The sequence below is a fragment of the Artemia sp. Qi Xiang Cuo genome, chromosome 18 (assembly GCF_049724085.1).
Source record: "Artemia sp. Qi Xiang Cuo chromosome 18, ASM4972408v1, whole genome shotgun sequence".
Lineage (NCBI taxonomy): Eukaryota > Metazoa > Arthropoda > Branchiopoda > Anostraca > Artemiidae > Artemia > Artemia sp. Qi Xiang Cuo.
In genome coordinates, this window is record NC_142811.1 from 32,927,166 (window position 1) to 32,940,142 (window position 12,977).

The 12,977-nt window shown below is 37.7% G+C and overlaps 1 protein-coding gene across 1 annotated transcript in view; it reads right to left on the bottom strand.

Moving 5' to 3' along the window:
* Positions 1-6,033: 6,033 nt before the first annotated feature.
* Tsc1 (tuberous sclerosis 1 protein hamartin) overlaps positions 6,034-12,977 on the bottom strand; it is a 191,544-nt gene continuing 184,600 nt past the window's right edge. The window contains exon 18 of the mRNA XM_089103825.1: positions 6,034-6,471. Coding sequence (XP_088959951.1) covers positions 6,148-6,471 — 324 coding nt within the window. The 3' untranslated portion in view covers positions 6,034-6,147. The remainder of the gene's footprint in view (positions 6,472-12,977) is intronic.

Here is a 12,977-nt window from a genome sequence, read left to right on the forward strand (position 1 = left end):
CAATAATATCTTCATATGGGAAATTTTTGCAGATTATGAAGTTTGTAGGAAAGATTTTATTATCTTTTGCCACATCTAAACGTATAGAGCCAATCGCCTCCAAGCTATGTCCCGTGACACTAGTTAAACTGGGAATATTGAAGTTTTTCCGTCGCTTAATATATACTGGTAGTCTATTAAATACATTCGAGTTTATTATGTTAACTGATGCACCGGAGTCTATTAACGCTTTGAAACTAATACTCGCAACACAAAAATCATTTAATATGGGTAGTATGTCATTATTATCACTCAAGGAAGGTACAATTACTGGATGGGACCTATAAAAAATACTGGCCTCCAGGGTCCCGGTTAATTTTCTTGGGGGCCTAATTCGTTTCCCTGTGCGCTTATCTGATAAGTTGGCGTTTGAGGTTGGGGTTCGGTGGGAATTTCACTTGTTAGGGAAGTTCCAAATTGGTTGACATTTGATTGTCTTGGTTGCCACGTATAATTGCGCGGGTTCGGATTTCTTGTGTCGACGGCTGGCGGCATTTGTTCGTTTTGTATTGACGAAAAAATGTCTTTCGTTTCCCGAAATATTTCTTTCATTTCCCGTTGGGAAAAAATATCCTATGTTATAGGTTGTGTTCCTGTTGAACCTCGTTGGATACACCGTTCATGAATTGAATTGGTAAATGTTTTGTCGTGTGTTGGCGTCAGGAACCCGATAATACTTTTGTCGGTTGGGGGAAGGATTGGAATAGGGTTGGGGAGGCGTATATTGGGAAGAATTTGAATACGCAAATCCTTGTTGGTACGGGTTGCGGAACGATGGGAGACGTGGGGGGTTATTTCTATAGTTTCCTGACCCATTGGCATTTGAGTTTGTTCTCCCGAACAAACGATTACTAAAACTTGGGGTTGCTGGTGTATATTTGTTTTTAGTACGGCATTCCTTTGCGATATGTCCTTGTTTATTACATGCATAGCATATAATTGGGGGTTTCTGTACGTGGTTTGTTGTATTCGTGGGTACAAAACGTACCATTCTTATCCTCGTAGGGGTTGGAGACCTATTTTGGTTCGGTTTGGGTGAATTATCTCTCGAAAAAAAATCCTGGGGAAATCCCTCGCGATCGTCCCGGAGTTGGAATTTCTACATTATGTATTCTTGACTTATTGTCATTTACCACAATCGAGTCAATTTCAATCATTCTCTCCACTTCCTGAACTGCTAGCTCTAATGTTTGAATATTTTTTGATATTAACATTCGGTATAGCTTGGGGATTAATCCTTGCATGAAAGCATTTAGTACAATTTTATCGTATAAAGGACCCGATTCTTTTCCGTATTTTGCCTCAATCGATACCATTACCTTGTGTAGGTATTCCCTAACTTTTTGTGTTTCGTCGAAACATACCATACAATGCTTTAATTTGTGTGTTGAACTTGTTTCAACAAATCTTTCTCGGAACGCTTTTAGCAATTTTTCAATTGAGTTTATTGGGAGATTATTATCTTCCCCTATTGTTTGTTCTATTTGTTTTAGGAATGTTAATGCTTGTCCCTTAAGTCTTATTAACAACATGCCTACTAATGATTTCGAGTCCGTTTGAGTTACTTCTACGAATTGGTTTAATTGAATAATAAACTTATCTACATCTGAATCACCTTTATACGAAGGAAGAAATTTTGAAATTTCCACGGTTTTGGCAATGAGTTTTTGCTTTAATAATTGTTCGTTTTGATCTAACGACATTTTTTTTTCAAAATAAATTAAAATTCGGCACTGGTTTTGCTTTTTTTTGATATAACTTAAATTTGGCGCGTCTAAATTATATTTTTGTTGTTATTTTAAGGGGCCTTAGGCTTAATAAAATATTGCACTTCAAAGTATGCACAAAATATAGCACTTTCAAAGCATGCACAAAATATCGCACTTTCCCTATACGTAATATTTCTCAATAATCTTTTTTTTTGTATAAAATGTTGTCCTTGTGTTTTTGCTCCTTAAACAGGCCGCGCCAATTCTAATGGGGGGGGGGTTAATAAAAATAATTTGTTCTTATATCCACTGATGTTTCCTAATACGGAAATTCCAATTAATTATTTTAATGGGGAAATTTAGTTAAACTCTTAGTTGACGGTTCGCGCGTGGCATACCTGAGTGGTAGCGGAACTTCATGTGTAGGGATCTTAAATTAGCGGTTCAAATGGGGAGCTTGCAATAATGGCCATACTAGACCGAAATCAGATTGAAAGGTTTCTGGTTCCCTTGAGAGCGAGTGGAGCCACAAGGACTGACTATCTAGAGAAATATTAACATAGAGAGAATAAAATAAGAAAGTAATGCATTTATTATTACTCACATAATTGTCGCAGAGCTTCGGTTATATCGACACACTTGCAGTACAAGACACTAATACAAAATTGTCATCTAGGGCAATACAACGCAAAAGTTAATTCACTGATAATAAGTTTCCTCAAAAGTTTATTCTAAATGGATTGCAAATAAACTCACATAATACAATTCACAAGAAATTCATAGTGATCTCTCCCAGGCTTGACTCGTGTAAGACTAACTCCAAAATTGCTAAGTTCTAACTAACTACTCTCTACAATTTCGCCTGAGGTTACGTTTAGGCGTTACTAAAAAATACTTTATACTTACTCTATTGGTTCCACTATTTGTCCTATAATACTATTGGATGGGTACACACCAATGGGCTACTTGGGTTTAGTTAAGTTTATGACTTTTAAGATATCACTTTGGAATTTTTCTAACAAAGCAAAGTTCTACATTGTAACTTTAATTACAATTTACAGCTTTTTATAATAACACTTTGGAATTTTTTCGGAACGAACAAAGTTTTACACTCCAACATTTTGCTAGCAGGGTGTCGCTTAATTTTCAGAACTTATAATATACTTCTGTGAGAGTTGGTAAAGGATAATATGATTTAATTACATTGAGATACCTAGTTCTAAACTTATTTTCCAGAACAATGCAATTAGATTATACAAAGATATTTTGCATTTTGAGTGACTATTTTTTGTATAATAAACTTTGCCCTCTTGATAGTTTGGTACTTCGAGCTCTTAAGATTCAAATTACATTGTTCGTTGGCTGTCATATAAGATTTGGTCAAACTGATATTTATTGCATTCATTGGCGACACAAGGGCGGATTTATTTATTAGGTTTTCTGTGGGAAAGATTATTACAATGTATCTTTAAATTAGATACATTTGATTCACTATTTTAAAATGAAACGCTTGAGACTTGCTAAAAGATTCTTACAATGTATTGTTTAATTAGATACATTTGTTTCACTATTGTAAATTGAAACGCTTGGGACTTGCTCGATCTGTAGGTTACTTGAATTTTTGGGTGGTTTTATTTTTTTCTTGGGTAACTTTAATTGGAAAATTTTGATGTTTTTGGAAATTGATCCCATTACATCGGGATTCACGAAGAAGTGCCAATTCCCTCGACTCACAACTGTTGGGCCAGTTGTGATCCCTTTGCCAAGGCGTAGCTTTTTCAAACTAGAGTCTTTGGGAGATACTCTCTCCCATTACCAGTCACTACATACCCCTTCTTAATCATTACCCAGTTACCCCATTCACTATTCTTATCCTGGATTTGTATTGACAGTTATTTCCACCAAACCTTATTTCTTGAGCAATATATCCAATTTTCAAGTTCATTTGGCAATGGTGTTTGTTCTTCCTACGATTAACCCAAGGGATAGGACCCAGAAAAAACTTATCCATGTTTTGCTTGGATTTTACCCCATTCCTCTGAACACCAATCGGTACAGCGAAACTTTGCATCTTGTGCCACGAGTAGTTTCAAATAATTCCCCAAGGGCAACTCGGGTTTCAATTGAGATGTGGATTTGTTTTAATCGCTGGAAGTTATGAGGCTAGTTTAACCAATCCCTCGTGACGTCTGGCATCGTCGCATATGCCAGAGCCTAACTCTTTGCTTTTCTGAAATGAAAGTTTTGTGAGAGCGAGAAAATTCTTGTTAATTGTGCTGTAAATCCGTGATTAATGTTGACCCAAACCTATATGATTATCCCTTTTGATTTTTCCATTATGCTGATGGGCTTATGAATTCCTCTTAGGCTATGCCTGAGAATTATTGGATTAACATAGAACGATTACGTTCCACAAGCCTCGTGGATTTCCCTTCTTCAAAATCACAAACTTGGCAATGGATCCTAAGCCAAGTGGATGGTATGACAGTAGTCAACCTGTAGCTCCAGTGGAAATTGACCAAAGGAGAAGACAGGAAGAGAATTAAATTTCGTGATTTTGAAGTTGGTGTTGTTTATTTTACGCTTTGTGTTTCTTTTTGGTACGGCCCATGAGATAACTGGCCGCTAACTGGGTTAGCGGCCACTTATCTCAAGAGGTGGGTATAAAAGGCCTTGGCCCTGAATAACAGGCATATGTCCTGTTTGTTGTTCCTCTTGTTAACTTTACATTATTCCCATTTTTGAGACTCTCTGTTTCCCCACTCCATCTTTCTATTTACTTGTAATCTTTGGCTTTCCCTTTTTGCTTAATATTTTGAGCAATTTGTCACCAACTGGCTAATTAGCTTTGAACAGAAACTGCTTAATTAGTATGAGTCATCCTGAACTAAAATGTATTTTTAAACACCAAAAACTCGGTAAAATTCGCATGGATTGAAGGAAGGATTAATTGTTACATACCGGATAACACGTGGGCTTACTTCGCATCCTTCGAGTTAGGATTAGTCGGTCTTCATGAAATGTGCCTCAATTTGCTTTTTGGAATCAAATCTAATTTCAGTTCGCTTTGAGAGTCTGATTTGAAAAGAAGTAGGCTTACTCTTTCTGCTTCAGGCTGCTTGTTCTTTGACTAGCCTAGGTAGTGTCTAGAGAGACAGAGGATAGAGGCTGGTACAGGGATACAGTCCTGTATTATTTGACACATCTTTCCTGAGGGAAAGTAAGAAATTTAAAAGAAACATTTTGTTCTTGATAACTTGTGCCTTTACGGCGGCACCTTGGGGGCCAAACAATGTGGAACATATAGACCACGACAAGTTACTGGACACCAGCAAGGACAGATCTTGTAGAATCCGTGGCGCTTCAGAGTTGATCGCGGTACCGTAGTGCCCCAGGACTTACACGAGTGGCTTCCGGACTCACCATGGCAGCCAGTTAGATTACGGATATTGGTTGCAGAATAGTCCATGAGAGGTTGTGGCCCGTCTCGACCTCGATACCATACCCTAGTACCAGGCTATGTTAGGTAACGAGAAAATCGATCAGGACAGTTATACTTACATGGGTGGTATTAGTAGTAAAAATGGTAGAAAAAGTAGAACAGCCAGTTTGCAGAATCATTTTTTTTACAGCTGAAAAAGTTTGGGAGAATATAAAGATAATTTTGTGAATTAAGATTAGAACGTTGGAAGCAATGTAAAATGAAATGGTCGAGTACAGTTCACATCGATGGATGCTTCAGAAGGTAGAGATGGATTTCTTAAATGTTTTCCAGAATTGTAGTTTAAAGATAGCCTTAGGTACTCGTTTGACAGAGCTCATGTCAAACAATAAGCTAAGCAAAAAAAAATTAGTTTGATCCCACTTCCTAGGGCTATAATAAAAGACAAGTTAAGAAGGCTAAGCCGCAATTTACGGACGGGGCCTGACAGACTGCTAATGATTGTCCTTTTTAGTGATCCATCTGAGGCCGAACAAAAATCAGGTCGCCAGGGACGGGATGGAAAGAGATCATAAAGAGGGATTTAAAGAAAATTCCAACTTCATGGCAGAGGTAAAGAGTGAAAGATTGAATAGCTTGGGGTAGAGGAGGAGCATGCACAGCTCTATTAGCTGCAGGCGGCTTATGCTGCAGAGAGTTGTTATTTGTAATATATATAATATATATATATATATATATATATATATATATATATATATATATATATATATATATATATATATATATATATATATATATATATATATATATATATATATATATATGTAAAGAGAAAGACCGGTGTACAACAGCAATTTAAATACGTTTTATTCTTCTTTTCAAAAAAAAATCAACATGATAAGCATTTTTAACTAATTTGCTTTTCATTTTCAACAAGGACAAATTGAAAAATAAATACTAATGGCCATCTTGCTTCTTCAAAAATTTTTCCAAATTCATGAATTGCGATTCAGTGAATCCCTCGCTTACTTCCATGCCAAGTGAAACAGACAGCTCACTTGGGCTCCCAGTCGCTCCCGAAATTGAGGCGTTCGAAAAGGATGAGCCAGTACTTGCAGGAGATTGACCAACATCCATTTCTGGTCGTCTACCAGCTATTGGTATGCAGTGGCGATCCTTTTTATCTTGTTTGAGTTTTTCTATAAGTTGTTGAAGGTGAAATCTATCTTCCTCAAGCTGATAATTTTGTGCTACTAGCTCCTCATAACGGTGCTGCTTTCCCTAGAAAACAGAGGATTCAATATTTTGAAATATACATCAAACATACATCATACAAACATACATCAAACATTCAAAAGGGCTTTGGTATTTTACTAATCTAAGTTATTAATTCGTGCTAATATTAGCTATAGATTAATCTAAGTTTATTATTGCGTTTTTTAAGTAAAAAAGACATTAAAGGCTATTTTAAAATTATACCCTATGGCACAATATTATGTGCCTTTGGTCAAACTAAGAAAATGTGTGACTAAAGAATACATATATGCACATGTACAAATTAAATGCCTTCAAAAGTGATATGATCAGGAATTTTGGTCATGAGATTATTTTGTTTAAAGTAAAATTCCATAATACAGTAACAGCGTTGTTGCGCACTTCGAATACTTTTACTTGAACTACTTATTAAGTATAACTTTTGTGAACAACATACTACTTAGGGTTTGACCTACGTATTACTTAGTGTTTGAACTACGTATTAATTCTTCTAGGTCTGGTTTGTTTTGATAGATTTTTTTTTGGGATTAAGTTAAGAAACCTTTTCCACAAAATAAGTTTTTCAAAAACAAGTAAAGAACTCCATTAAACCAAAAATAAACACAATTAGAATCAAATAATCTACCAAGCATCCTTTCAAAGATCTAAATAGCATGCAAATTGGAACTTAGAATGTTACGACGATAAGAAATGACTATCGTATCGATATTTTGACTGAAGAATTCAGACGATTCGAAATGGACTTATAAAGGAGTTTCATAAACTCATATCCCAGGGGTAGGAAGCATGAAATTAGGTGATATAAAATTTGTTTACTCAGGCAGGAAGGATGGAGTACATAGACAGGGAGTAGGGCTCGTGATGAATAAGAAAGCTGCTAAGGCTTGTTTAGGCTGGAAAGGTATTAATAATATAATACTAATTGCTCAATTTATGACTAAAAAGTTCAGGGTTTCAGTTATAGTAGTATATGCCCGTGACTTAGATGAATTTTACACACAGTTACAGGAGCAAATAGACAGGGTACCAGGTAGAAATATGATGTTTTTACTAGGAGATTTTAACGCCAAGGTCGGTAGAAATAGGGATAGATGGTATCCTAGCCTAGGTAAATTTGGTGTAGGAAAAGAAAACAGTAATGGACACAGACTTTTTTAACTTGTAGGTATAACAATCTAATTATAACCAATACGGTGTTTGGTCATAAAATGGCTCACAAGTTAACATGGTATTCACGTGATGGTAAGACAGCAAATTCAGGGACTTGTACAAGAATTATCTGAGCGATAGATCATATGAAAACAAAAGGAATGTAAAGAAAGTGGAGACAGCGTTAAAATATGAACTAAGGAGGTGTGAAGTGGAGGCCACGGACAAAATTGCCGAGGATCTGGAAGATGCAGCTAGACGGCATAATAGTAAAATATTGCACTGGCATGTTAAAAAATTGAGAGGGAGAAGTCAATCAGGACTTGCCCAGTTAAAGATAGGAACGGGGCCACAACTAGTGATCAGGAAAGAGAGATGGACAGAACATTTTGAGACCCCCCCCTCCGCCAAAGCCCTCAGGAAAAGGGTTGTAAGTTATGCCCCAGGGGGAATATAAGGTTTTTATAGAAACGACTGTCGTAGAAAGTTCAAAAAGCCCTCATTTAATTAGAAATTGAAAGGGCTAGTTCCCTTTTTAACAGTAGAAAGCGATTGGAGGGCAATTAACCCCTCTCACACGTCCACTATTTCCCAAGACCTATCCAATCCAAATTTTTAGATAGCCATTTTTTCAACGTAGTTTAAAGTTCTAGAAATTCGGTCTTTGAGGATGACAGCCCCCCCCCCACCCCTCAGGGCAAGGGTTGTAATTTTTGCTCTGGGGTTATACAAGGTTTTTATAGAAAGCATTGTCGTATAAACTTCAAAAAGGGCTCATTCGATTAAAAATTGAAAGGGATAGTGCCCTTTTTAATAGTAGAAAGTGATTGAAGGGCAACTAATCCTCCTCTCACGCCCACCGTTTCCCCAAACACATCCAATTAAAATTGCGAGATAGCTCTTTTTTCAACGTAATTGAAAGTTCTAGAAATTAAATATTTGAGGATGACACCCTCCCCCCCCCCACCAAAGCCCTCAGGGTGAGGGTGGTAAGTTATGCCCTGGGGTAATATAAGGTTTTTATAGAAAATGTTGTTGCAGAAACTTCAAAAAGGGCTCAATCGATTGGAAATTGAAAGGGCTAGTGCTCTTTTTAATAGTAGAAAGTGATAGGAGGGCAACTAACCCCCCTCTCCCGCCCACCATTTCCCCAAACACATCCAATCAAAATGGCTAGATAGCCCTTTTTTCAACGTAATTGAAAGTTCTAGAAATTAAGTCTTTGAGGATGACTACCCCCCCCCCCACAGTCCTCAGGGTGAGGTTCGTAAGTTATACCCTGGGGTAATATAAGGTTTTTATAGAAAATGTTGTTGTGGAAACTTCAAAAAGGGCTCATTCGATTGAAATTGAAAGGGCCAGTACCCTTTTTAATAGTAGACAGTGATTGGAGGGCAATTAACCCATCTCTCACGCCGCTACTTCCCCAAACACATCCAATCAAAATTTTTAGATAGCAATTTTTTCAACGTAGTTGAAAGTTCTAGAAATTCGGTCTTTGAGGATGACAACCTTCCCACACCCCTCAGGGCAAGGGTTGCAATTTATACCCTGGGGTTATATAAGGTTTTTATACAAAGCGTAGTCGTAGAAACTTCAAAAATGGCTCATTCAACTGGAAATTGAAAGGGCTAGTGCCCTTTTTAATAGTAGAAAGTGATTGGAAGGCAACTAATCCCCTGTCACGCCCACCATTTCCCCAAACACATCCAATCAAAATTGAGAGATAGCCCTTTTTTCAACGTAGTTGAAAGTTCTAGAAATTAAGTCTTTGAGGATGACAAATCCCCCCCCCCCCACAGCCCTCAGGATGAAGGTCCCACCCAAAGGTCCGGAAATTATGTCTTTGAGGATGAAAAACCCCCCGCAGCCCCCAAGGCAAAAGTTGTAAGTTATTCCCTGCGAGCATACAAGGTTTTTACAGAAAGTGTTGTCGTAGAAAAATTCAAAAAGGGCTAATTCAATTCGGAATTGAGTGGGCTAGTGCCGTTATTAATAGTAAAAATCGATCGGAGGGCGAATACCCCCCACACCCATCATTCCCCAAACACTTCCGATCAACATTCTGATATGGTCATTTTTTTGAACGTAGTTGAAGGGTCCGGAAATTATGTTTTTGAGTATGACAACCTACCTCCCCACAGCCCTCAGGGCTAAGGTTGTATGTTGTGCCCTGGGGGCCAATAAGGTTTTTATAGAAAGCGTTGTCGTAAAAACTTCAAAGAGGACTCATTCGATTGTAAATTGAGAGGGCTATTACCCTTTTTAATAGCAGAAGGTAATCGGATGGAAAATCCCCCCCCTCCCACGCCCATCATTTCCCCAAACATTTCAGATCAATATTTTGATATGGCCATTTTGTTCAACGTAGTTGAAAGGTCTAAAAATTATGCATTTGAGGATAACAAATCCCCCCGGCCCTAAGGGCAAGGATTGTAAGTTATGCCTTAAGGACGTATAAGGTTTTTATAGAAAGCTAGGTCATATAAATTTCGGAGGGGGCTCATTGGATTGGTAATCAGACGCTCTAGTGCTTTTTTTAAGAGTCAAAGTGATCGGAGGGCAGATACTTGGATTGGATGTGTTTGGGGAAACGGTGGGCGTGAGAGGGTAATTAGTTGCTCTCCAATCACTTTCTACTATTAAAAAGAGCATTAGCCCTTTAAGTTTCCAGTCGAATGAGCCTTTTTTTTAACGTTTTACGACAAAGCTTTCTATAGAAACCTTATATGCCCCCGGAGCATAACTTACGACCCTTGCCCTTAGGGCTGTGGGGGGTTGTCATCCTCAAAGACCTAATTTCCAAAACTTTTAACTACGTTTAACAAAATGCCTATCTCAAAATGTTGATTGGATGTTTTTGGGGAAAGGGTGGGCGTGAGAGGGGGGTTTGTTGCCCTCCATCACTTTTGACTATTAAAAACGGCACTAGCCCTATCAATTCCCAATTGAATGAGCCCTTTTTGAAGTTTCTACGACAACTCTTTCTACAAAAACCTTATATAACCCCAGGACAACCCTTGCCCTGAGGGGTGTGGGGGTTTGTCATCTTCAAAACTTCCAGAACTTTCTACTACGTTGAAAAAATGGCTGTCTCAAAGATTTGATTGGATGTGTTTGGGGAAATAGTGGGCGTGAGAGAGGGCTTAATTGCCCTCCAATCACTTTCTACTATTAATAAAGTCACTAGCCCTTTCAATTTCCAATCGAATGAGCCCCTTTTGAACTTTCTACGACAACCCTTTCTATAAAAACCTTATATGCCCCCAGAACATAACTTACAACCCTCACCCTGAGGGCTGTAGGGGGGGGAGAGGTTGGGTTGTCATCCTCAAATCCCTAATTTCCAGTCATCTTCAACCCTTGCCCTGAGGGGTGTGGGGGTTTTGTCATCCTCAAAGACATAGCTTCCAAAACTTTCATCTACGTTGAACAAAATGGCTATCTCAAAATTTCGATTGGATGTGTTTAGGAAAATGGTAGACATGAGAGGGGGGTTAGTTGCCCTCCAATCACTTTCAACTATTAAAACGGGAACTGGCCCTTTGAATTTCCAATCGAATGAGCCCTTTTTCAAGTTTCTACGACAACGCTTTCAATTAACCTTATATGCCCCCAGGGCATAACTTACAACCCTTGCCGTGAGGACTGTGGGGGGAGTGTCGTCCTCAGACATAATTTACAGATATTTCAACTACGTTGACCAAAATGGCTACCTCAAAACTTTTTTAGATGTGTTTGAGGAATTCGTGGGCGTGGAAGGGGTGGTAGTTGCCTTTCAATCACTTTTGACTATTAAAAAGGGCAAAAACCCTTCCAATTTCCAATCGAATGAGCCAATTTTGAAGTTTCTGCGATAATTCCTTCGATACGATGTGTCCTGGTCTAATGAAACCAAAAAAAAAAAAAAATACGTTGTGCCAACATTGTTCTTTACTTAGGCAGCACTATTGCGCCGCCTATGATAAAAACCTCTTCCTAGCTAAGATATCTATACTTGTAGGTATGAATATATAATGAGACAGAGGTAATAGGCTTGAAATTATCTGTGCAGGATTTCGACTCTTGTTGATAGAAATCTGGAAAACCATGTAGCGACCTAGATGGACCCATGATTGCGCAAAGTCTCCATTCAATAGGAGGTCCCAGGCAATTCTTACTGTCCAGTTCTAAGCTGGTTCAAACGCTTCGTGTTGATTTTAGAAGATGTGTTATTGCCCGTACTGAACTGGTTTTTGGAACCATTACTTTTCCTGAGGCCATACAAATTTCAATGATAAAAAAATTATGAAAATTGCAACTCGGAATGTTACAACGCTTAAAAACAACTATTGTATCGACATTTTGACTGACAAATACAGATGCTTCGAACTGAACTTACTAGGAGTTTCTGAAACTCATATCCCAGGGGTGGGAAGCATGTAATTAGGTGATATAAAATTTATTTACTCAGGCAGGAAGGATGGGGTGCATAGACAGGGAGTAGGGCTCATGATAATTAAGAAGCTGCCATGTCTTGTCTAAGTTGGGAAGGTATTAATAACAGAATGCTAGTCACTCATTTTATAACTAGAAAGTGGAGTAGTAACTCAGAGATTGTAGTAACTCAGATGAATTTTACTTATAGCTACAGAAACAAATAGACAGGGTGCCAGGTGAAAAAATAAGGTATTTTTAATAGGACATTTTAATGGCCAGGTCGGTAGAAATAAGGATAGATGATAACCTAGCCTATATAAATGTGGTGTAGGAAAAGGAAACAGTGATGGTTTCAGACTACTGCAATTTTGTAAGTATAACTAACTAGTTATAACCACTACAGTGTTTTGTTCATAAAATGGCCCATAAGTTAAAATGATATCCAGATGATGGTAAGACGGCTAACATTATTATTCATGTTATAGTAAACCGAAGACTGACAGGATGGAGACAAGATACTAAGGTATCTAGGAGTACTGTTATTGATGTTAAAAGTAAAGATTGTCATCTATTAGTGTCTATGCTTAATTTAAAACTGAAATTTAGGAACGGTAAATACCTACCGGGGAGTTATGATGTAAGAAGAATTCAGGCTGAGAATTGGAAAGAAACTTTCCAGGAACAGTTGAATACTAATCTTAAGAGTTTAAAATTTGACAAGACAGAAAATGAATGGAATGATTTTAGGCAAATAGTTTGTGAAGTCACTGATGGTGTCTTAAAGAAGAAAATTAAAAACACAGCTAGGAACACTAATGAAAATGCTTTATATTTAATGTATAGGAGGAGGGGCCTGTACAAGAATTATTTAAGTGATAGATCATATGAAAATAAGGGGAATGTAAAGAGAGAAGAGTAAGGAGGTATGAAGTGGAGATCATGAA